Below are 25,679 nucleotides of genomic sequence, written 5' to 3' on the forward strand. Positions count from 1 at the left end.
AGTGGGTTGGCGACCCAGGAAATGGTGCAACAGCTGAAACAGGGCTTGCACACATGAGGAGACACAAGTTTGAATCCCCAGCCCTTCATATGCCAGAGTAGAATTCTGGCTCTATCTCACTAAGAAATAATTAAAAAAAAAAAAAATTAGTGAGCTAGTTGTCCAAGAAGTGGAGCAATAGGTAAAGTGTTAGACTCTAAAGCATGAGATTTTGAGTTTGATCCCCAGCATTGTATGTGTTTGTCTCTTCCATAAATAAATCACTTTTAAAAAATTAGTGGATTGGACAGCATGTTTTAGTCTTCAAGAATCTGCCTGCATAATTTCACTACTCACAGCAGACTCTTTCTTCCTTTTTCACTTTAGATAGAGACAGAAAAGGAGAGAAACAGAGAGGGAGGACAGACACCACAGTGCCACTCCATTGATCATAGTTTGGTGTGTGATGTTCCCATGTGGTGCCTGGAGCTCAAGCAGGTCCTCTTGCAAGTTAAAGTGTAAACTGTTAAAAAAAAAGATTTAAGGAAAAAAGGGGGGTGTGCACTGTGAATGTTTGAAACACAGTCATTTTTATGTAGTTACAGCATTTTCTTGTTCTATGCATGGCTCCAAATATATATCCTAAACCTTGTGTGTGTGGTAGGGGGGCAATGTGGTAGGGGGCCTCTTAGTGTGTGGTGAACTTCTTCCCTTCAGATTCTACTCCCAACCAGATTGTGAGCTTTCAAATGAGCCAGGTGAGCTACCCCAGTGCTAAGAAAGAAAGAAAGAAAGAAAATGTTCCATAAAACAGAAATATTTTTATCCTATGTGTGTACATGTAAATATTAAGAAAAGAAAATATATTTCCTACTGTGAATCAGTCAAATAAACACAAACCTAGTGCTTGTTAAAGTGCAGAGTCTCAGGCCCCACACAAAGCCTATCAAATTAGTGGGACTATTACTTAGAATCTACACTATGAAACACTTAAAAAAAAACTTTATAAAAGAGAGAATACAAACTAGATCACAGCTCTTGCATATGGGATACAGGAGAGCAGAGGTGGGGTCACAGTCATACAAGTCTTATTAAACCACCTCCTGAAGCACCCGGTGGCCTGAGATCTACATTTTTTGTTATTGTCAACAGGGTTATCTCTAGGGCTTGGTAGCTCCACGATGAATCCACTGCTCCTGGTGGCCATTCCCCCACGCCTTTTTTTCTTCCTTATCTTTGATGACAGACAAAAGTTGAGCAAGGAGGGGGAAGAGAGAAGAGACAGCTGAAGCCTGGCATCACTACTTATGAGGCTTCCCCCTTGCAGGTAGGGAACGGGAGCTTAAACCTGGGTCCTTACACATGGTAATGTGTGCTCAACCAGGTGTGTGTGCCACCACCCAACTCCTGGGATCTACATTTTTAACATTTACTCAGAGATAGCTATGTACAAATTGAGAACCTCTGCTAAAGATTATTTGGGGCCACTGGAGAATGATATAGAGTTCTGAAATAATTTGTATATGGTTTTTAAAAGTTATCTTTGCAGAGTAGATAAGCAATTAAAAATAAAAGCAAGAACATGGGGCCAGGTGGTGGCATACCTTGTTAAGCACTCACATTACAATGTACAAGAACCCAGGTTTAAGCATCTGGTCCCTACCTGCAGGGGGAAATCTTTATATGTGGTGAAGTAGGGCTGCAGGTGTCTCTCTGTTTCTTTCCCTCTCTATCTCTCCCTCCAAAGGAAACAAAGAGACCTGTGCACACCTATGTTCATAAAAGCATAATTTGTAATAGCAATTTATAATTGTTCAAACTTAGAAGCAACCCAAATGCCCAATGACAGAGAGTAGTTAAGAAAGTTGTGGTATATATACACAATGTGATATTATGCAGATGTTAAAAATGATGAAGTCATCTCCTTTGCCATACTTTGGACAGAACTTGAAGGTATCATGTTGAGTGAGATAAGCCAGAAAGGTAAGGACAAATACTGAATGATCTCATTCATAGGTAGAAGTTAAGAAGAAAGGACAGTAAGGGAAAGCATAAGATAAAACTTGGACTAGGTGTAGTATATAGTATCAAAAGCAAAGAACTCTGGGTAAGAAGGAAAGGGATGGGATGGATGGTTTCTGGGCTCCTGGTGTATGATGGCAGGAAATGAGCTAAGTTGGGGGAGTTTTGCAGATATCTATCATGGGGGGGATGAGAGGTTATACCTATATGTCAACAATTGTAAGTAAACCATTAACCCTCCAATAATGTGGAAAAATTTTTCCCGCAGATGGCCCATTTACTTTTTGAGTCCTACATCTTTTTTAAAGCCTTTTCTACTAGAATCAAGAGGCCTAGAATTGAATCCTACTGCCGTCACTTACACTTGACATGAGACTCTGGAAAGCTACATAACTAAAGCTTTGTTTTCCTCTTCTATATAGCATTGTTATCTAATCAGTACACAAAATAATAAAGTTAGCACTTAATATTTGCTTCTTGAATTACAAAAAGTACTTAATAAATATAAGTTATTATTTATAATATTCTTATTTATAGTACACTATCCCTATTTTATACTTCATCAAGACTGAGATTATCTTTCTTCTAGAAGTTTGCTCTTTAGCAATGAACCAAAAATTTTATTTTTTTTATTTTTCTGAGATCTGTTTAAGTTTACTTTTAAGTAAAATAAGAAGAGTTAAACTTGATTACTTTCTAGATTCATCTCATTCTTTTTGTAATTAGCAATTTAATAAGATTGTGGGATAAGAAGGGTACAATTACATACAATTCCCACCACCAGAATTCCATGTCCAATCCCCTCTACTGGAAGGTTCCCTATTTTTTTATCCCTCTGGGAGTATGGAGACCAGAGATCTCTATGAGGTGCAGAAGGTGGGAGTTCTGGCTTCTATAATTGCTTCTCTACTGGACATGGGCACTGAAAAGCCAATCTATAACCCCAGCCAATTTCTATCTTTCTCTAGTAGGATAGGGATCTGGGGAGGTGGGGTTCCAGGACATAATGTTGAGGTCATCTGCCCACAGAAGGCAGGTTGGCATCATGGCAGCATCTGCAACTTGGTGGCTAAAAAGCTTATTTATTTTATCATTTATTTCATCGGGGGTTAATGGTTTATAGTACAGTTGTAACATATGGGATTAATTTCTCACCTCCCTGTGATAGGTGTCTGTAAAACACTCTTTTTAACCAAAATGTTGAGTGAATATGTTCTAAACCTAGAAAATTGCCACTTCTGAAAATATATAGAGAAAGGGTCAAAATCTCCAAGTATCTAGTTGTTAGTAAAATGAAAAGTAACACACTGTCCATTACCAGATAACTAGAAAAACAGTTAACGGTCTACCTAAACAATAAAAAACTGTCAAAAAGTAAAATAAGTATAAATACTAACAGGCTGAAGATAGCTAGGATAACTGTTATGCAAAACAGACTTTTATACCTAGCTGAGGCATCAAAGAGCCTAGGGTTAATCCCCAGCAACACCGTAAGCCAGAACTGAGCAAAGTTCTGGTAAACAAACACTAACATAGAAAGATGTTTTAAGAAATATTTCAGCAGCTGGATAAATAGGTCAACTGGTAAAGTGTATGACATCCATTCCTGGGGTTTCTGGTTTGATCCCTAGCACTGCAAGTACCAGAATGGTACTCTTGCATGTCTTTAACTCCTTCTCTTTGCCTCATGTGAAACTCCATTTGTAATAAATTAATAGAAAAGTATTAAAATCAATATTCTTGAAAAGAAATACAACAAAAATATATCTCAAAAACATTATTTTTTGGAAGAGAAGCCAGTCAGAAAGAACTACATATTATAAGAGTCCATCTACATGAAAGAAACAAATTCATAGAGGCAGAAAGCAAACTGGTTGTTTTTTAGGTATAGAAAGTTGGGGGGGGGGATAAGGGATGACGAAGGAATACAGAGCTTCTTTTGGGATAGTGATGAAAAAAATGTTCTAAAATTGTGTTAATTGTTACACAACTGTGAATATACTAAAAAGCACTGTAATATGCACATTAAATGATTGAACTGTATGTGGAAAAATATATTCCTGAGTGGAAAAAAGGAGACTAGGAAATATAACATGATTCTATTTATATGAAAATGTATCAGCATGAAAAGTAAATTCTATAAAAATATAAAGCAAATTTAATAGTAATGTGTTCTACCCCTCCAGTGCAGCTAAAATATAGTAGTCATTCAATTCCTGAATTATGCATATTTAAGTATCTGTAGAAATTCTTATGGCAGACAACTGTGTAAAAGATACCAACATTTAGCTTGGTGGTCATTTACCTACTTAAATAGGGTGCTTACAATTGTGTGAAGTTTCACTGTTGATCAAGCTCCTAAGTCAAGTACATCTTATAATTAGAATGCCTGTTCAATATTTAGGAACAAAAAGGAGAGTATATATTGATGATCTGCTGAAATGGCAAAATGAAGGCTGTTTTTGATATTTGTGATAACTACAAAACTTCGACTACAAAAGGATTTTTCTTTTGGTGCTGGGCAGAAAAGCACCTGGTTAGCTGAGTGCACACATTACCATATGCAAGAATCTGGGATCAAGTCCTCAGCCTCCACCTGGGTGGGGGGAGCTTCACAAATGGTAAAGCAGGTCTTCAGGCCTCTCTCCTTCTCTCTCTCACTCCACCCTCCCTCCCCTTTCAATTTCTGTTTCTATCCAATAAATAAATGATTTTTCAAAGAATTTCCAAAATGGAGAATTTTAAAATAAATTTCATTCCTCAGCTGTAGGTATTATAAGTAAACAGAAAACTGAAGACAACCTTTACAATACAGGTTTAAGATACAAATAAAAATAACACAAATAAATTAATATCCAAATAGCAGAAATTAGTATACAAAACATACCATTGAACGGATTGATTCCTGCCCTTATTCTCGAAATAATAGCTTCTTTTACTTCTTTTTTCTTTACACATCGAATACCTAAATTTTGAAAACTAGAAGGAAGACAAAGAACTTTCAAACTGCTTTGTACTTAAACACAGGGACACATAAATTCAATTTTATTTATTATGCAAAAATTAAGGGTATACCTAACAATGAAGAATCATATTATTAGATGGAAATATCTGACCATGAAATGCATTTTTTTAAATTATTATTCATTGTTGGTTAGGACAGAGAGAAATGGAGAGAGGAGGGGAAGAAAGAGAAAGGGAAAGAAAGACAGACACCTGCAAACCTGCTTCACCGCATGTGAAGCGACCACCCTACAGGTGCGGAGCTGGGGGCTCAAACCAGGATCCTTACGCTTTGCGCCATGTGCGCTTAACCTGTTGCGCTACCACCCGACTCCCATGAAATGCATTTCTAAGATATAATAAAAAAAAGTGATATTTTGTTTATAAGGAAATTAGTAAGAAAAATATCATTTTTACATATAGTAGTTTACATTTATACTTTACTAATATGTTTATCAAACATATCAAATGAATATTTAATAGAAAAGCAACACCAAAATAATTAAAATTCATTTCCCAAATTAATAAATCAACAGTATCTGTATATCTTAAAATGTAAAGCAAAAGTTGAAAAAAAAAAAAAAGATGCCCAAGACTAAGGCCTCAAGTATGCTTTGCTCATGAAAGTGTAGCCTACCTTTCAAAAATGTGCATAGACTACTAACAGTTAAAAATTAGCAATCACGGGGGGGGGGGGGGGGGGGGGGTCGGGCGGTGGCGCAGTGGGTTAAGCGCATGTGGCGCAAAGCGCAGGGACTGGCATAAGGATCCCGGTTCGAGCCCCCGGCTCCCCACCTGCAGGGGAGTCGCTTCACAGGCGGTGAAGCAGGTCTGCAGGTGTCTATCTTTCTCTCCACTTCTCTGTTTTCCCCTCCTCTCTCCATTTCTCTCTGTCCTATCCAACAATGAACTGCGTCAACAAGGGCAATAATAATAACCACAACGAAGCTACAACAAGGGCAACAAAAGGGAGAAAAAAAAATGGCCTCCAGGAGCGGTGGATTCATGTTGCAGGCACCGAGCCCAGCAATAACCCTGGAGGAGGAAAAAAAAAAAAATTAGCAATCACGGGGCTTGGTGGTGGCTCACCTGGTATAGCGCATATTAAAGTTAGCCATCTCTAGGGCCCGAATTCAAGCCCCCAGCCCCCACCTGTGGGAAGAAGCCTCGTAAGTGGCAGAGAAGAGCAGCAGGTCTCTCTCTCTCCCTCTCTCTCTCTGTCTCTGTGTGTGTGTCTCTCTCTCTCCCTCTGTCTCCCTCCTCCCCCACCAAGAATGGTGGAGCCATGCAGACACCAAGCACTGGTGAATACCCTGATGGCAAAAAAAAAAAAAAAGAAAGTAATTACATATAAACATCTATCCTCCTGGTTTCTTTTGAACAATTTAAGGTCTGGAAATTGTAGGTTGACACAGAAATGCCTGGTGGGGGTTTTAACATCTGCAGCCCCATTTCTGATTGCATACAGTACCTGATAATCCTCATAAACCTGATCCATCTCACTTTATTTTCTTTTTTTAAAGATAGAAATGCAGAGGCAGAGAGAGGGAGAGGCAAAGAGGACACGGCACTGAGGTTTCCTTCAATGTGGTGGGGGCCAGGCTCTATCTTTTTTTTTAAATTTATGTATTTATTTATGAGAAAGATAGGAGAAGAGAGAGAAGAACTAGACATCACTCTGGTAGATGTGCTGCTGGGGATTGAACTCAGGACCTCCTTCTTTAGAGCCCAATGCTTTATCCACTGCGCCACCTCCCAGATCACGGCCAGGCTCTATCTAACCTGAGTCTCACACATGACACAGCAGCACACTATCCAAATGAGCTATTTCATTGGTCCCCATGCCATTCATTTATGTTATAGCATGCTAAATTTCACAGATACTTGGTTTTTGAGTTCTGACATCTTTGCTAGTAGCAGGAAGTGCTACATTATGATGTAAAAGACTGTATCCATACTATATGAAGCTAAAATAATGATCAATTACTATATGAAAGCATTGAATATTTTTAGAAAGATGTCTAATACTAATATGTAACCTAAGTTTCAAAAGTCACTTAAGGAAAAATTCTCAATAGCTACAAATATTACTAATTTACATATGTGTATACAGATGATGGTGGGGGAAACTCCCCCACCACCAGCAGTCATACTTGTTCCCACATGGAAAAACCATGACATCATTAAAGCTGGGTGGGTGTGAATAAGGAAGCAAAACTTGACTATAATAACATTACTGTTTGTTTCACAGGAGACTGCCAATCTTGTTTTCTCCTCTACACTCATGCTTTCTTTTTAGGGAATTTTAAAAATATTTATTTATTCCCTTTTGTTGCCTTTGTTGTTTTATTGTTGTAGTTACTACTGTTGTTGATGTCGTCGTTGTTGTTGGATAGGACAGAGAGAAATTTAGAGAGGAGGGGAAGATAGAGAGGGAGAGAGAAACATAAGACACCTGCAGACCTGCTTCACTGCTTGTGAAGCGACCCCCCTATAGGTGGGGAGCCGGGGACTCAAACCAGGATCCTTACACTGGTCCTTGTGCTTTGCGCCATGTGCGCTTAACCCACTCCGCTACCGCCCAACTCCCCATGCTTTCTTACCTTATACTCTACATGTTCACCACACTTGCAATTTTTTTTGCTACTAAAATATTTTCAGTATTTCTCCTTTACATCCAGTAATTAAAAAGGAAATCTTAAATTCATAATCTTTTCTTGATTCACTTTATTTATTTACTTATTTTAACTAGAGCACTGTTCAGCTCCAGTCAGACCTTTCTTGAGGTGGCTGGTTGATAGTGTACCAAATTAGACACACATAGTGTGATGTGCAAGGACTGGACCAAGGATCCTGGTTTGAGCCTCTGGCTCCCCACCTGCAGCCGGGTCACTTCACAAACAGTGAAGCAGGTCTGCAGGTGTCTATCTTTCTCTCCCTTTCTGTCTTTCCCTCCTCTCTCAACTTTTCTCTGTCCTATCCAACAACAACGATGGAAAAAAGAAAATGATGGCCTCTAGGAGCAGTAGATTCGTAGTGCAAGCACCAAGCCCACCCAGTGACAGCCCTGGAAGCAGGGGGAAAAAATTTCTTGAGATCCTGTAATTAAGATTATCTTTCTATCTTCAATGAAAGATGCTTGGCGTGGTTCTTACTTTTTCTTTGGCAAATGACTTAAAAGAATTCTCACTGTAATATACTCTTGATTTTTTGTCTGAATATTCATATATGACAGTTCTTCCCAGAATATTTGTGGAGATTTTTAAAATCCGGTATTCATTCATTCATAGTCCAAGCCTTCTTTCAATGACCCATTTGTTTACTGAACACTGGAATTTATGAGCAGCTGCCTGGCAAGCAGATATTGTGCAGTATGGCTCAGCTTCTAGCATCTCATCTAGCATCACCTCTCTCAGTTTCAGTCTCATTCTCACAGCCAGTTCATATTTTTCATCTATATATCTGTACTTTACTGTGTACCCTACAGTGCAATATATTTCCTCTATTTTTACTATAGTACACTACTTAAGGAACATTTAACATCTATTAAACATTATAAATGATGTAAAGATTACATTAAACTTATAAAGATGGTTGATAAATCCACTACCAATAAAGTACATCATGCTGGAAATACTGCAAATGAGCTGCTCCTTGTTTATTGAGCAATTTGTTTATTGACCAGGTTTCAGGAAAGGAACCTGGTCACTAAGTGAGGACTAGCTGGATATATCAAAGCCTCTGGAAAATAATGGGTATAAAATCTCCCTCATGGAGCTCAGTTTAGTGCAGGGGTTGGCAAACCAAGGACCAAATCTAGCCCACCATTTGTTTTATAATTACAGTATTATTGAATGCAGTCAAACTGAGTTGCTTATTATTGGCTATGGGTGTTTTCACAGTACAACAGTAGAGTTAAGCAGTTGCAACAGAGATCATATGGCCTATAAAATCTACACTATTTGTATCTGAATTTTTACAGGAAGTGTTGCTGACCTCTAGTATAGTTAAGCAGACTGAAAATATTCATTACTATTATTTTATTGTATAGAAACAGAGAGAAATTGAAAGGGAAAGGGGAGACAGAGAGAGAGGGAGGATAGGAGTGAGGAAACAAAAAAAGGAGAGAGGGAGGGAGGGGAGGAAGGACGGAAGGACCAACTGGTCAATCCAACTGACCAACTGACTGACTTGTGGTACTACTTCATCACTTGTGAAGTGTTACCCTTGCAGGTAGGGACCAGGGGCTCAAATCTGGGTCCTTGTGCATGGTAATGTGTGCACTCAGCCAGGTGTGTTGAATGTTGACTTGGTCCCTTAGAATGAAAATAAGTAATTGCACACACGCTGAAGCTATGACAAGTTTTATATAGAAGATATACATGACATCGTGGAAGAGATCATGATGGACGTGAGTTGATCAATTTTCTTTCCAGAGCTGGAGCCTCATGTATGTGCAATTTCAGTGTTGCCAGGCCCCCTTTCCATTCATTTAAAGAGATATAGAGACACACACACACAGAGAAAGAAGAAACAACACAACACTAGAGTTCCCTCTAATGCAATAACATATTCACATGTAGAGCCAAGGGCTTGAACCTGGGCCATACAAGGCAAATTATGCATCCTACCTGGTGGGCAATCCCCAAGACCCTTGCCCAATTCTTGCAGAAAGTGATATTTCATATGAACAAAAGAGAAGTAGAAAAGAAGAGAAAAGAAAGGGAAATCTTTTAAGGAAATCCTACTTTAAGTAGAAGAAGCAGAAAAAGCAAAGATCCCTCTATAGAAAAGCATTACTAACATAGGAAATCAAAGGTAATATGTGGCTACAGCAGAGTGTTCAAGGGGAACACACTATAAAAGAAGGCTATCTGAATGTTGGAGGCCATATCAATAATGATGTCTTAGTCCAAGGAATCACATAAACCATTAAAATGTTTTTTCAAAATATGTATTTATTTATGAGGGAGGGGCCAAGAACACCAGAACCAGTGATTGAACCCAGGACCTCATACTTCAGAGTCCAGTGTTTTATCCACCGTACCACCTTCTAGGCCACAGCATAGAAATGTTTTAAGCAGGACAAGGTGCCAGTGTACTTTTTAATTGAGAAAGATTACTTTCAATGAATAAATGAGTGAATATATATTTTAAAATTAAACTAGATCTTTTTTAAATTATTTTTTTTGCCTCCAGAGTTATTGTTGGGGCTTGGTGCCTGCACCATGGATCCACTGCTCCTGAAGGCCATTTTTTTTTTTCCCTTTTGTTACCCTTGTTGTAGCCTTGTGGTTATTATTGTTGTTGTTGATGCCATTCATTGTTGGATAGGACAGAGAGAAATGGAGAGAGGAGAGAGGGGGAGAAAAAGATAGACACCTGCAGACCTGCTTCACCACCTGTGAAAGGACTCCCCTGCAGGTGGGGAGCTGGGGTCTCGAACCGGGATCTGTACGCCAGTACTTGCACTTTACGCCATGTGTACTTAACCTGCTGCACTACCGCCCGACCCCCTAAACTAGATTTTTTAAATATTTATTTATTTTCCCATTTGTTGCCCTTGTTGTTTTTTGTTGTTGTTGTAGTTGTTGTTATTGATGTCGTCATTGTTAGATAGGACAGAGAGAGATGGGGAAGACAGAGATGGGGAGAGAAAGACAGACACCTGCAGACCTGCTTCACCAACTGTGAAGCAACTCCCCTGCCGGTGGGGAGTCGGGGGCTCAAACCAGGATTCTTACACTGGTCCTTGCGCTTTGTGCCATGTGCGCTCTAAACTAGGTTTTTAAAAAGTACTTTGAAGGTTGAGGAGGTGGCTCAGTGAAAAGAACATAAGACTAGAATGTTGTTAGGCCTTGGGTTCAATCTTTACCACCACATAAGCTAGAGCAGCTCTCTGTTCTCTCTCTCTCTCTCATTCCTTAAAGTTTTGAAAAATATCACTGTTCAAAGTGGAAGATAGGGAGGAAAAGCACAAGAAAAGTTGATGCAATAAGACCAGACAGATGACTAGTCATACAACTCACACTGAGGCTTCAGCAGAATTGTATGTTGGTAATGGGGGTCACTGAGAAAAGCAGAGTAGATGAAGAGCTATTTAGGAAGCACTTGTTAGTAGATTCAGTACATATACCAGTTATATATTCAATAGCAATAACTAAGATAAAGTACATGATAAATTCTGAGAGGAAAGAGATATAATCTTAAGATTAGAGTTTGGTGCATATACTATTTGAGATGCTTTTGAGATATTTAAGAAAAAACATAAAAAATACAACCAAACAAGATACAATACCCCAATGAAAGGAACCCAGGTTTCTTAAGGAAGAATGAGCACAGGGGCCTGGTGGTGGCTCACTCAGTAGAGTGCATGTTACTATGCTTGAGGAGCTGGGTTTGAGCCCCCAGACCTCATCTGCAGCAGCAGAGCAGTGCTTCAAGTACCTTTCCTTCTGTCTCTCTCTTCTCTCTCCCTCTAATCCTTTATCAAAACGGCAACTGACTGGTGGGAACAATGGAGCTGTGCAGCCACCAAGCCCCAGTGACAGTCCTGGTGCAAAACAAATAAATAAATGAATAAGTCACAGTTGAGGCAATAAAGTAAATCTTGAATTTAAGTCAGAAAGTAAAGAAGTGTCCAAAGAAAGACAAATATCAAATGAACATGGGGTGATTTTCTAGGGTTTATGTGAGTCAAATGTAGTTCACCTTGAAAATCAAGAAAGTGCCAACAGTGGAGAGTGAATAAAAGATCTTATATGTTTTTTTTTTTTTAACATGGGAAAAGAAGAGAAAGTTTTTCTGCAGAAAAGAATGCCAAATAACATCACGAACAAAAAAAACTACGGGGAGTCGGGCGGTCGTGCAGCGGGTTAAGGGCACGTGGTGCGAAGTGCCAGGACCAGCGTGAGGACCCCGATTTGAGGCCCTGGCTCCCCACCTGCAGGGGAGTCGCTTCACAGGTGGTGAAGCAGGTCTGCAGGTGTCTGTCTATCTCTCCCCCTCTCTGTCTTCCCCTCCTCTCTCCATTTCTCTCTGTCCTATCTAACAACAATGACATCAATAACAACAATAACTATAACAACAATGAAAAACAACAAGGGCAACAAAAGGGAAAATAAATTAATAAATATTAAAAACAAAAACAAAAACTGAGGGGCCGAACGGTGACTCACCTGGCTAAGCACCCACATTACAGTGCACAGGACCTGGGTTGAAACCCTGGTCCCTACCTGCAGAGGGAAAGCTTCAAGAGTGGTGAAGCAGGGCTGCAGGTGTCTCTCTGTCTCTTTCCCTCTCTATTCCCCACCCCTCTCAATTCTGTCTCTAATAATAAATAAATAAAAACATTTTTAAAAAAGGACTAGAAAAAAAAAGGAAAAAAAAAAACTATGATCACATATCTCCTGAAAGGATATATATATATTTTTTTCCTCCTCCAGGGTTATTGCTGGGCTCGGCGCCTGCACCATGAATCCACCGCTCCTGGAGGCCATTTTTTTCCCCCTTTTGTTGCCCTTGTTGTAGCTTCGTTGTGGTTATTATTATTGCCCTTGTTGACGCAATTCGTTGTTGGATAGGACAGAGAGAAATGGAGAGAGGAGGGGAAGACAGAGAAGGGGAGAGAAAGATAGACACCTGCAGACCTGCTTCACCGCCTGTGAAGCGACTCCCCTGCAGGTGGGGAGCCGGGGGCTCGAACCGGGATCCTTGTGCCAGTCCCTGCGCTTTGCGCCACATGCGCTTAACCCACTGCGCCACCGCCCGACCCCCCTGAAAGGATATTTTAAGAATACAGTATAACCTTTATAGATTTCTTGCCTGAAATACTTCAAATGAACATGGAAATAATATTCATGTTATTAATGGTAACATGGGTATAGTCATGAACAATCATTCAGACTAATAAAACAATCTTTGAAACAAATAGTTTAGACTCTTCAGAAATGTTTTATAGTCTTTTCCTTTTAAAACAGACAGACAGGAGCTTGGGAGTGGTACACCTAGTTAAGCATGTTACCATGTGTAAGGATCTGGGCTCAAACTACACAGAGTTCCCATCTGCAGGGGGAAAGCCTCATAAGCGGTGAAGCATTACTACAAGAATCTCTCTTTCTCCCTCTTCTCAATTCCTGTCTCTATCCAATAAATATTTTTTAACTAAAAAAAGGCTAGAAATGTGGGGGGCATTCCACTGAAGTTTTCTTCAATGCTGTAGGGGCTGAGTTTGAACCCGAGTAGTTCATAAAGCAAAGCAACACACTACCCAAGTGAGCTATTTTGCTGGTCTGACTCTTCAAAAATGTTAATTCTGTGAAAGAACAACAACAACAAAATCCATGGGAACTACTCTAAATTTCTACAAGAAGACTAAGTGTGACAAGAAAATATAATGTATAACCTTAGAAGAAAAAGCTGTGCAGTCTGAGCTATTACTCTTATTACTGAAATATTGATTTATATGTAAAATCAAGGAATAACTGTCAAGAAAGAATAGTCTAATATGTCATTGGCAGGCCAAGTAATATAAATAGGAGCTATTTTTCCTAAAATTTATTACTAAGTATTGTATCTTCTGTGTCATACAAGAAGAATGTTTTAAAGTATGCTTTCTAAATCATTATTAATATATAAGGAACCTTATATTTCTCACAAGGCATTACATGCATATTTCAAAAATTGTATTATAAATAAACCCAATTTTAAAGAAAAACATAAAACCTCATGGTTTATGCAACTAGAGCCAATTGTTTATATATATAATGTATAGTTTACATTTATTTTATTTTTGTTGTCTCCAGGATTATCATTGGGGTTCGGTGCCTGCACTACAAATCCACTGCTCCTGGATGCCATTTTTTCCCATTTTTGTTGCCCTTGTAGTTGTTGTTATTGTTGTCCTTGAGGTTATTTTTTGAATAGAGCAGAGAGATATTGAGGGAGGAAGGGAGACAGAAAAGGGGAGAGAAAGACACCTGAAGACCTGCTTCACCACTTGTGAAGTGACCTCCCCCCCTGCAGGTGGGGAGCCGGAAGCTAGAACCGGGATTCTTGCACTGGTCCTTGTGCTTCGTGTCATGAGCACTCAACCTGCTGCGATACTGCCCAACTCTTATACATTTATTTTAAGCAAAAGAACTATTCATCATACATGTTACTTGAAAACACACCTTATTTATATGAAATACTACAATTAACCCTACTATATAATGATATGCAATGATATGTTTGTATATATGTATATATACATTAAAATAATTTTAAACTCTTGTCGTTGCCAGGATTTTATCAATCTGGGCTGACTTTTTCAGAGACAGAGAGAAATAAAGGGAAAGACACCATAGCACCAAGGTTTTGTACAGTACAGTGGGAGCCTGGCTTGATAACCTTGGGGTTTCACACATGGCAGAGTAAGCACACTATCAAGGTGAGCTATTCTGCTGGCCTGCAGTGTTATTTCTGATCCCACACTGCAATTAAAGTTTGTTTAGCCAATCTCTGTTTCCAATTATTGAAATTGTTTGACTTTTTGCTATTACAAACATATCTGTAAGGAGATAATTATAACTAAATATCTGAAAGAAATCTGCTTATAATTCATGGAAGAAAAACTTAGATATAGAACTGCTGGTTCAGGACACATATATCTCATGCTTTTGCTATGTAACTATCAAAGTACCTACTAAAAAGATTTTCTTAAAAAATAGATTTAAAAAATTTTAAAGATTTTATTAATTTACACTCATCAACATGATTTTTTATATCTATTTTTCCCTTTTGTTGCCCTTGTTGTTTTTCATTGTTGTTGTAGCTATTATTGTTGTTGTTATTAATATCATCGTTGTTGGATAGGACAGAGAGAAATGGAGAGAAGAGGGAAAGACAGAGGGGGAGAGAAAGACAGACACCTGCAGACCTGCTTCACTGCCTGTGAAGCGACTCCCCTGCAGATGGGGAGCCAGGGGCTCGAACCGGGATCTTTACACTGGTCCTTGCACTTTGCGCCACGTGTGCTTAACCCGCTGTGCTACCGCCCAACTACCACTCATCAACATGATTAATGGATCCATTTTGACAGCCAAACCAACATAAAGCATATATAATTTTTTTTTATTTTAGAACTGTTGCTATACACTAATTTTATAAATTACCCCTTCCTAAATAATAATTCTATTTTACCAGCTAATTTTCTCATATTTGACAATTTATTTAATTATTTTTGGTTATTGTTGGGGTTTCACCATTTAGTGCCAATTTTTTCATGTAGAAAAAGAACAAGTGGTGGGGGAGGGGGGAGAGAAGGCCACAGCATCAAAGCTTCTCCCAGTTCTACAACAGCCAAGACTTGAATTTGGGTCAGGCATATGGCAAAGCAGGCACACAGTTAGGTGATTGTTGGCCCTCAACTTTTTAAAAGTTTTTTTTTAATTATCTTTATTTATTGGATAGACACAGTCAGAAATTGAGAGGGAAGGGGGAGATAGAGAAAGAGAGAGATGGAGACACCTGCAGCACTGCTTCACCGCTCACAAAGCTTTCCCCTTGTAGGACAGGACTGGGGGCTCAAACCTGGATCCTTGCGCACTGTAACACGCGCGCTCAACTCGGTGTGCTACCACCTGGCCCCTGGCCCTCAATTTTTAAGTTAACTGCTAATAAAAAGAGTGCAAATATATGTAAAAAAAATCTTCCAGGGGCCAGGTGGTGGCACACTTGCTTAAGTGCATACATTACAGTGCACAAGGACCAGGGCCCAAGTCCATGGTCCCCACCTGTAGGATAAAGCTTCATGAGTGCTGTAGCAGGGCTGCAGGTGTCTCTCTGTCTCCCTATCTCCCTCTCCCCTCAATTGCTTTCTGTCTCTATGCAATAATAAATAAATAAATATATGGGCAGGGGTAGATAGCATAATGGTTATGCAAAGACACTCTCATGCCTGAGGCTCCAAAGTCCCAGGTTCAATCCCCTGCACCACCATAAGCCAGAGCTGAGCAGTGTTCTGGAAAAAAAAAAAAAAAAAAAAATAAATGAATACAAAAATTTTAAACAAAGTAATCTCTATCACTGAAAAAAAAAAAAAAAGGCTGGGTGGTAGCACAGCGGGTTAAACGCACCTGGCACAAAGCACAAGGACTGACATAGGGATCGCTTTACAAGTGGTGAAGCAGGTCTGCAGGTGTCTATCTTTCTCTCCCCCTCTGTTTTCCCCTCCTCTCTCCATTTCTCTCTGTCCTATCTAACAACAACAATAACAACAATGGTAAACAAACAACAAGGGCAACAAAAGGGAAAAAATGGCCTCCAGGAGGAGTGGATTCACAGTGCAGGCACCGAGCCCCAGCAATAATCAAGGAGGCAAAAAATAAAATAAAATAATAAAATAATAATAATAAAAGAAGGAGGAACCGGGTGGTGGCTCACCTGCTTGAGCATACGTGTTACAGTGCACAAGGATCCAGGTTCAAGCCCTTGGTCCCCACCTGCAGGGGAAAAGCTTCATGATGGTGTCTCTTTCCCTCTCTATCTCCCTTTTTGCTCTCAATTTCTGACTGTCTTTATCCAACAAGTAAATAAAGAGAAAAAAAATTTAAAAAAACTTTCACATTCTATTTAAACTAGAAAAGAAAAAATTATGGTATAAAATAAGTTCATATGGAGTTAGGCAGTAGTGCACTTGGTTAAGTGCACATAGCACCAAGTACAAGGACCAATGCAAGGATCTAGGTTCGAACCCCCCACCACCTGGGGGACACTTCACAAGTGGCAAAGCAGGTCTGCAGGTGTCCATCTTTTCTCTCTCTCTTTTTTTTTTTTTCTTTAATAGAACAGGACAGAGCGAAATTAAGAGGGGAGGAGAAGATAGAGGAGAGAGAAAGAGACACCTGCAGACCTTCACCATTTGTGAAGTGACCCCCTGCAAGCAGGGAACTGAGAGCTCGAACCAGGATCCTTGCATGGTTCCTTGTGCTTTATAGTATATGCGCTTAACCTGATGTGCCACCGCCCAGCTCCTCTCCCTTTCTATCTTCCCCTCCTATTTCTTTCTATACTATCCAATAAGGTAAAGAAAAAAAAGGGGATGCTGCCAGGAGCAGTGGATTCATAGTGCCTGCATTGAGCTCTAGCAATAACCCTGGAGGCAAAAAAAAAAAAAAAATTCAAGAAAATAAGTTTATGTTCTCATTTAGTAACAATAAATATTCCTGCCTCCATGATGACTTATATTTATATTTACTCTAATAATGAAAGAAAGAGTATGGGGGCCAGGCAGTGGAACATACGGTGCCATGTGCAAGGAACTCAAGTTCAAAAATCTCTGTTCCCCACATGCAGGGGGAGGCTTTGCGAGAGGTGAAGCAGGACTGCAGGTGTCTCTCTTTCTCTATTTCCCCCTCCCATCTCAATTTCTGTCTTGTCAAATAAAAAGGGAGAGAGAGGAAGAGGAAGAGAGAAAAGAAAAATGGCTACTGAGAGTGGTGGATTTGTCGCTTAGACAACAAGCCCCATTGATAACCCTGGTTGCAACAAAATAATAATAATAAAGTGTAATATTAATACAAATAGTAAGCAAATTTAAAAGTACAGTAAGCAGAATGATTAGCATATTCTGCTATGTACATGAATATGAAGATGTCTGTGACTATATACTTACAACAAAGGTCTGCGTTCTTGTCCAAATTCTGCTTCATAGAAGCCATCTCTGCAGTCTTTTCCTACTAAATCGTGAGGGTGTGGTTTATATGGGTCATTCTTTGTTACTAGTGTGATTCTCACTTTTCCTTTTCCATAATAGTTCTTAATCTGAAGGAAAAAAAAAAGAGGAAATGAAAATCACAATACATAAGTATCTCTAAACACTGACCTCCTAAATGAGAATTCTAGGTATACAATGCAGTTAGAACTAGATAAAGCCAGTTGATAGCTTGCTGCCTTATGGAAGAATTTTCCAGATAATACAACTAAGAAAGAATTTCTCTACCAGTTCCTTGACACACTATTTTCTACCCTAATTTAAGTTAGTCATGTGGCCTAATTCTGCTTTTCTTCTTTTTATTTGGTAGTTTTTAAAAAATATATTTGCATTTATTTTTAATAAAGACAGAGAAATTGAAAGGGGATGAGGAAAAAGGGACAGAAACAGAGAGAGAGAGAGAGGTGCCACGTGGTGGTACACCTGCATAAGTGCATACATTATTCAAGGCCCTGGTCCCCACCTGTGGGGAAAGCTTCATGAGTAGTGAACCAGGGCTTCAAGTGTCTTGTCTCTTTCCTTCTGTCTTCCCCTCCACTCTCAATTTCTATCTCTATCTAATAATAAAAAAATTAATTAAAAAAAAGAAAGACAGAGATGCAGCACTGTTTCACTACTTGTGGATTTCCCTCTGCAGGTGCTTGAACCTAGGTCCTTGCATATTATATAATGTGTACACTGGGGCCAGGTGGTAGCACCTGGTTAAACGCACATGTTACAATGTGCAAGGGCCTGGGTTTGAGCCCCCCAATCCCAACCTGCAGGGGGAAAGCTCTGCGAGTGGTGAAGCAGTGCTGCAGGTGTCTCTCTGTCTCTATCTTGCACTTCTCTCTCAGTTTCTAGCTGTTTCTATCCAATAAGAAAGAAAGATAATAATAATTATATATATGAAACATGTACACTCAACCAAGTACACCACCACCCGGCCTTTCTTTTCCTTTTAAAACAAGTAAAATTGGGGGTAGATGGCATAATGATTATGCAAGGAGACTGTTAGGAGCTCCAAAGTCCAAGGTTCAATCCCCCACACCACCATAAACCAAAGCTGAGATAAGTGCTTTGGTTAAAAAAAAAAAAAAAAGTAAAATTATAAAAGAAAAACATATTACAGAGCATAAGGAAATACTTAACATGTTGAGTCACCTGCCCTTAGATTCACTGGCATACCATAAACACTCCTTAAAAGTATAGTTAAGTCATCAGAAGTGACAGCATGCCAATATGATTGATTATTTTAGTTAACGTGGCAAATCATTTCATAAAAATATTTGTTAATCAGTAAACATACCCCAAAGGTTCACCATATGATAGGCAATAAACCAAGATGATCTTGACATTACCATAAATTTCATAAATTAAAAAATATGTACTTTACATTTTCCCAAAGTCATTCTGGATTAAGAAATAGTTTCAAAATGTCTGCTAATATGAAAAAACTATATTAAAAATGATAATATTTCAAATCAGTCAATATAACAGAGTACCAGGGACAAGAAATAAAGATAAGTGGCAATGGGCTGGATGGAGGTAGGGTAGAGGATGCACAGGGCCCTAGATTTGAGTACAAATACCACATGGGAGTACCATAAATGGTGGGGCAATACTGTAATTTCTCCTGTCTTTCAGTCTTTCCTCCTAATAGAAAGAATGGGAAAGTTGGTCTGAGAAGGCCACTAGGCAGTGGCATGGAACCTGAACAAGGGTTAGCACAGGAAGGGAGGGAGGGAAGGAGGGAGGGAGGGAGAGAGGGAGGGAGAGAGCACAGGAAGGAAGGAAGGAAGGAAGGAAGGAAGGAAGGAAGGAAGGAAGGAAGGAAGGAAGGGAGGGTGGTAGGATGGATGGATGGATGGATGGATGGATGGATGAAAAGGAAAAAGGACAAAATTACTCTGTAGTGGCCCAAGAGATGGAGAGATGAATAAGGCATTGAACTCTCAAGTATTAGATCCCCAATATCATGTGTGCCACAGTGATGCTCTTCTGGCTCTTTTACCTCTCTTTCTTTAATAAAGAAATCTAAAAGAAAGAAAGAAAGAAAGAAATTTCTTTTTTCCATAGTCCATAGATTAGCTAAGTGATTACAATAATTCTAATTGGATTTCTAATCCACAGAACAACTCTGTTTATCTCTGAAAGGAGAGAATGCTTTTCCTCATTAGCCCTGTGCTCCATGAAAGGGGTCATTATCAAAAGCGGCTAATGTATACTAAGTAGTGAAATCAATCTCCTTAAGTTCATACAGGAACAGCATGCAAATATCCTATTTGCAAGGATGAAAAACCATACTATAATTAAGAAATGTCCCAAGACTTTAAAAAGGAAAAAAAGAAAAGTCTATGAAGAAACTTGGTCTTTAATATAACTGTTGTAGCTAAAGTAAAAAAATACAAGGACCAGGTGGTGGCACACCTGGTTGAGTGCACATGTTACAATGAGCAAGGACCTGGGTTCAAGTCCCCAGTCCCCACCTGCAGGGGGAAAGTTTTGCGAGTGGTGAAGCAGGGATGCTCTCTCTTCCTCTCTATCTTCCCCAATCTCTCAATTTCTGGTGGTCTCTATCTAATAGTAAATAAAGGTGATAGATAGATAGATATTTAGGTAGGTAGATAGATAGGTAGATAAAAGTTTGGGGGTCAGGTGGTGGCACACTTGATTAAGTGCTCACATTACAGTGCACAAGGATCTGGGTTCAAGCTCCTGGTCCCCACCTGCAGGGAGAAAGCTTCACGAATGGTGAAGCAGGGTTGCTGGTATTATCTCTCTCTCTCTTTCCCCCGCCCCATCTCTATCTCCTCTACCCCTCTCAATTTTTCTGTCTCTGCCCAATAATAAATAAAAATACTAAAAATTAAAGTTTAAACAATTATATTTAATTTAAAAATAAATATTTTAAATAGTAATAATATAAACAATAAAAATAATAAAACAGTAATAAATACCTATGAGTGAGACATACACGTAAGAATGTTCTACTACCTGGATAGACGGGTATGTCCGGTTGTTCTCCGTGCTGTGCTCCCCTGGAATGCTACCTGCTGATCGTCCTTCACATTTGTATCTAAAGCGCATTCCCCTTTGCCTGGGTTGTTCAATTATCTCTATATATGGGTTATACCCACCTGAAAAAAAAAAAAAAAGATGAGATTAAGACACTAAAAATAATGAATTTTAACTTATTTTTAACTAAAATATTTTCCTTTCTAATATTGAATAACAAGGTTGAGATTAAATTATCCAAGACTGGGTGATAAAATCACCTTTTTTTTTTAAATTGAAACCCTATACAGCCTTAACACAGTCATCTAAATTCTATTTCTTGGTTATCATTTAATGACTTAATAGCTATAGTTAATACTAAAGTTTTGAAATAACCATTTCAGAGTTACCTAGTTTTCATATAAGACCCACAGAAGTGTTTTCCCCAAGGTTCCTCTAGAAGGGCCAAAAAGCAGATAATCTTCAAAATACAGTATTACATTCCAAAAGTTAGTTTAGCTGCTTGATTTTAATTAGACTCATAATAGTGAACTAAAAGGCCACATATCAAAAACAAATGCATTTTAATTCTTGCAAAAAATATATTTAAGTTTCTTAATATCTCCACTGAATGTAAACAGAATACAGTAAAAACAAGTTTCAAAAGGGATGTTAGGCTTTAAAGAACTCTGTATTAGTTACATCTTATTAAATCTCTTCTAAGGCAGGGGTACATAGAATAATGGTTATGCAAAGAGACTCATGTCTGAGGCTCCGAAGTCCCAGGTTCAATCCCCCAAAACACCATAAGCCAGAGATGAGCAGTGCAGGGGGACTGCATAATAGTTATGCAAATTACTTTCATAGCTGAGACTATGAAGTCCCAGATTCAACCCCCGTACCACCATAAACCAGAGCTGTATAGTGCTCTGGTAGAAATAGTAGTGGTGGTGGTAGTGGTGGTGGTGGTGGTGGTGGTGTAAGGCACAAGGTAAGAAAGTAACTATGTAATATAATTCAAAATAAACACATTTAGAATAAACTGGTGAATTTCAAAACAATTATGCTGAATGAAAGAAGTCAACTAAAAGAATACACGTCATGATTTCATTTATATAAAACTCTAGATTATGTAAACTAATCTATAAAGAAGAACAGTAATTACTGATTGCCTAAGTGTGCAATAGGTGGGGAAACTCTGGCAGCTGACAGACGTGTTGATTATCTTGAGTATGGTGATGATTTCAAGACTGTTATGTCAAAACTTATCAAATCACATGCTTTAAATGTGTCACTCACTGTATATTAATTGTATATCAATAAAGCTAAAACACTTATGCCTTTACATCCTCTTTTTATTCAAACTATAGAAACAGAAGTTCAATAAAGATGTCAAGTATTATTCCAAGCTTTGGGTCCATGATTGCTCAACAATTTGTTTGGCTTTGTATGTTAACTCTCTTTTCAGTCACCAGGTTCCAGATGCCATCAGGATACTAGCCAGGCTTCCCTGGATTGAAGACCCCACCAATGTGTCCTGGAGCTCAGCTTCCCCAGTGACACACTCTACTAGGGAAAGAGAGAGGCAGACTGGGAGTATGGACCGACCAGTCAACGCCCATGTTCAGCGAGGAAGCAATTACAGAAGCCAGACCTTCTACCTTCTGCAACCCTCAATGACCCTGGGTCCATGCTCCCAGAGGGATAGAGAATGGGAAAGCTACTGGGGAGGTGGTGGGATATGGAGATTGGGTGGTGGGAATTGTGTGGAATTGTACCCCTCCTACCCTATGGTTTTGTTAATTAATCCTTTCTTAAATAAAAAAATAAATAAATAAAATATAAAAAAAGGAAAAATATATATATATAAAAAAAAGATGTCAAGTATTCTCACAAGTGAGTACTTAGTGCTGTTATATCAGGGTGTGAAGATATCTTTCAATAAAAAAAATATATATTCCCCAATCAGTAATAAACCTAATTGTAGGAATTTTAAATTCTTCAGAAAGGGTTAACAATGATTCTTTATCAGTGCCATGTGGGGAAGAAGCCATTTGATTCTACCCAGCTACATTTTAACAGTGAAGACAACAGAAATGTTACTAAATGTCTTACATTCTGTAAAATGGGGGGGAGGGGATGTAAAAAAAAAAAAAACCACCTTCTTCATGGGGGTGCTGTAAAGATTCAAAATAAAGTGTTATATACCAAATGTCATATATATAATAAACATTTAATAAATGGTATCTCTTATTACAGATGCTTTCTTAAAACGAATATATACATATATATATATATATATATATATATATATATATTTTTTTTTTTTTTTTTTTTTTTTTTTTTTGCCTGCACTAGGAACCCACTGCTCCTGGAGGCCATTTTTCATTTTTACCGGATAGGACAGGGAGAAATTGAGAGGGGAGGGGAAGACAGAGAAGGGGAGAGAGAGACAGACACCTGCAGACCTGCTTCACCGCTTATGAAGTGACTTCCCTGCAGGTGGGGAGCCAGGGGCTCGAACCCAGATCCTTGAGTTTTGTACTATGTGCGCTTAACCTGGTGCGCCACCAAGCAACTCTCCCTTTTTTTAACCAGGGAACTGCTCAGCTCTGACTTACGGTGGTTGTGTAGGACTCGGAAGCTTCCAGCATGAGAGTCTTTTCACATAACTAGTATACTATCTCCCCCACCCTATATCTGTTACATTATCACAGTTCTGCCTTCAAAAATCTTACAGACTAGAGAGGCAAATACAATGTATTATACTGTAGAAGGTATAAATGAAATGAATTTTGATTATGCTAACATAACTCTGGCCCAAAAAGTTGTAAAACAAGTAGAAATGCCTATGTCAAAGGGAAAAAAAAAGTTACTGAAGGAAAAAACAAAAAGTGGGAAAGAGGTATTATAAGAAAGAGAAACACTATACCCAAAGATGCAGCAGCACTGCATAGTGCAGTTTAAGTGGTCTGGGAGTGGTGCAGTGGATAAAGCATTGGACTCTCAAGCACAAAGTCCTGAGTTCGATCACCAGCAGCACATGTACCAGAGTGATGTCTGGTCCTTTCTCTCCTCCTATTTTCCTCATTAATAAATAAATAAAGTCTTTAAAAAATAATAAAAAACAAAGAGTGCAGTTTAAGAATTATCAACAAAGCTGCAACTGGAGTATACTACCACTTTTATAAAGAAAACCAGGGGGCTGGGTGGTAATGTGCCAGATTACGCACACAGTATGAAGCCCAAGGATCCCAGTTTAAGCCCTTGCATCCCCACTTGCAGGGGGGGTCACTTCAGAAGCAGTGAAGCAAGTCTGCAGGTGTCTATCTTTCTCTCTACCTTTATCTTCCCCCTCCCCTCTCAATTTCTCTCTATTCTATCCTATTAAAAAAGAAAAACATGGAAAAAATGGTTTCCAGAAAAAGTGGATTTGTAGTGCTGGCATTGAGCCCTAGTGATAACCCTGGAGGCAAATATAAAATAAAATAAAATAGAAAACCAAAAGCCCAAATATATCTGGGGGTGTAGATTAAATTCTATGAGTGACAGAAAATTGAAGACTGGCTTTATTCAAGGGAATCATCTGATTAGAACAGCATTAGATTTAGAATTCTGAAGGATTCTCTCTTCCTAAATATGATTCCTTCAAGCTCCATAAAAAATAAAGATAAAAAAAAATAAAGATGACTTCATTTTTATCAGCTGAGTAGTATTTTACTGTGTGTGTGTGTGTATCACTTTCTTAGTGGAGATAGGAAATTATACCTGTGAGTCAACAACTATACTGTCACCTCCCATTAACCACCCCCCCAAAAAGAGAGAGAGAACTGAAGGCAGTGAACATGTTGGGAAGAGAAAGCAAGGTGATTAGTTTAGAGACTATTAACAATCTAAACAGTAATGAAGCTATGTCTAAAATAGGATAGTTATAAGAGGGATGAAGGACTACTTAACAGGTAAAACTGAATATGTTATAACTAACTCAACATTAGTGCTATGAGAAAGTAGAAAATCACTGACTCAACACGAGGATACTGAGAAAACCAACTTTCAGTCAACTTCATGACACTTATTTCAATGCAAATTTACTAAAACCTTAAGGCATATAAATGTATAGTTCACAATTCACATCCTTATACATACTTAAATATTTTAAATAATTCAGACTCATTTTCTAGATTCAAACATTTTACATTACAGGAATTTCATAATACAACAGTATTTTAAACTGATATCTTAAATCCCTGTCCGCTATTAAGTTTCTTGAAGAGAAGCTGATATAGTGACATTATTAATGTTAAGTGGCTAATTTTGGGGGGGAGGAGTGTGAATCAAAGCATTTGGCTCACAGTGAGCATTCAAATACAACCTTAATTAGCAAAAATAAGATAAAGATCACCAGTGAGCTAGCAACAGAATTTATTGTAATATTCTATATTTTCCCAGATAGAATAAATCTCCCTAACCCCTAAAATACCTTAAAATTTTGCTTTTGGCAGCTATTCCAAATAACTATAATTTAGTGTAGATTCACAATTCCACTTGTTCTTGAAAAAACTACTGGTTTGATTTCTTCAAACTACTTGAAGACAGGAACCATGCCGTTCAAGTCAGAACTGTGTATTTAGATGTTTAGTAAATATTTGTTAATGAATGAGTCATTCTTGTTGTGTAAACTGTACAGGTAAACATATTTTCCTTAATATTATACTGCCATGATTAAAATAGTCCTTTGGGGGGTTGGGCGGTAGCTCATCAGATTAAAGGCACATAATGTGAAGCACAAAGATCCGGGTTCAAGACCCCACCTCCTCACCTGCAGTGGGATGGCTTCACAAGTGGTGAAACAGGTCTGCAGGTATCTATCTTCCTCTCACCCTCTCGATTTCTCTCTGTCATATCCAACAACACAACAAGGGTAACAAAAATAGGGGGGGATGGC

The 25,679-nt window shown here is 38.6% G+C and overlaps 1 protein-coding gene across 1 annotated transcript in view; it reads right to left on the reverse strand.

Moving 5' to 3' along the window:
* Positions 1 to 25,679, reverse strand: part of REL (REL proto-oncogene, NF-kB subunit) — a 55,834-nt gene that overhangs the window by 19,493 nt on the left and 10,662 nt on the right. Inside the window, exons 2-4 of the mRNA XM_016195420.2 lie at positions 20,735 to 20,877; positions 17,660 to 17,808; positions 4,889 to 4,980 (exon numbers count right to left, since the gene is read on the reverse strand). Of these exons, the coding sequence (XP_016050906.1) occupies positions 4,889 to 4,980; positions 17,660 to 17,808; positions 20,735 to 20,877 (384 nt within the window). The remainder of the gene's footprint in view (positions 1 to 4,888; positions 4,981 to 17,659; positions 17,809 to 20,734; positions 20,878 to 25,679) is intronic.

The sequence above is a fragment of the Erinaceus europaeus genome, chromosome 3, assembly GCF_950295315.1.
Source record: "Erinaceus europaeus chromosome 3, mEriEur2.1, whole genome shotgun sequence".
Classification (NCBI taxonomy): domain Eukaryota; kingdom Metazoa; phylum Chordata; class Mammalia; order Eulipotyphla; family Erinaceidae; genus Erinaceus; species Erinaceus europaeus.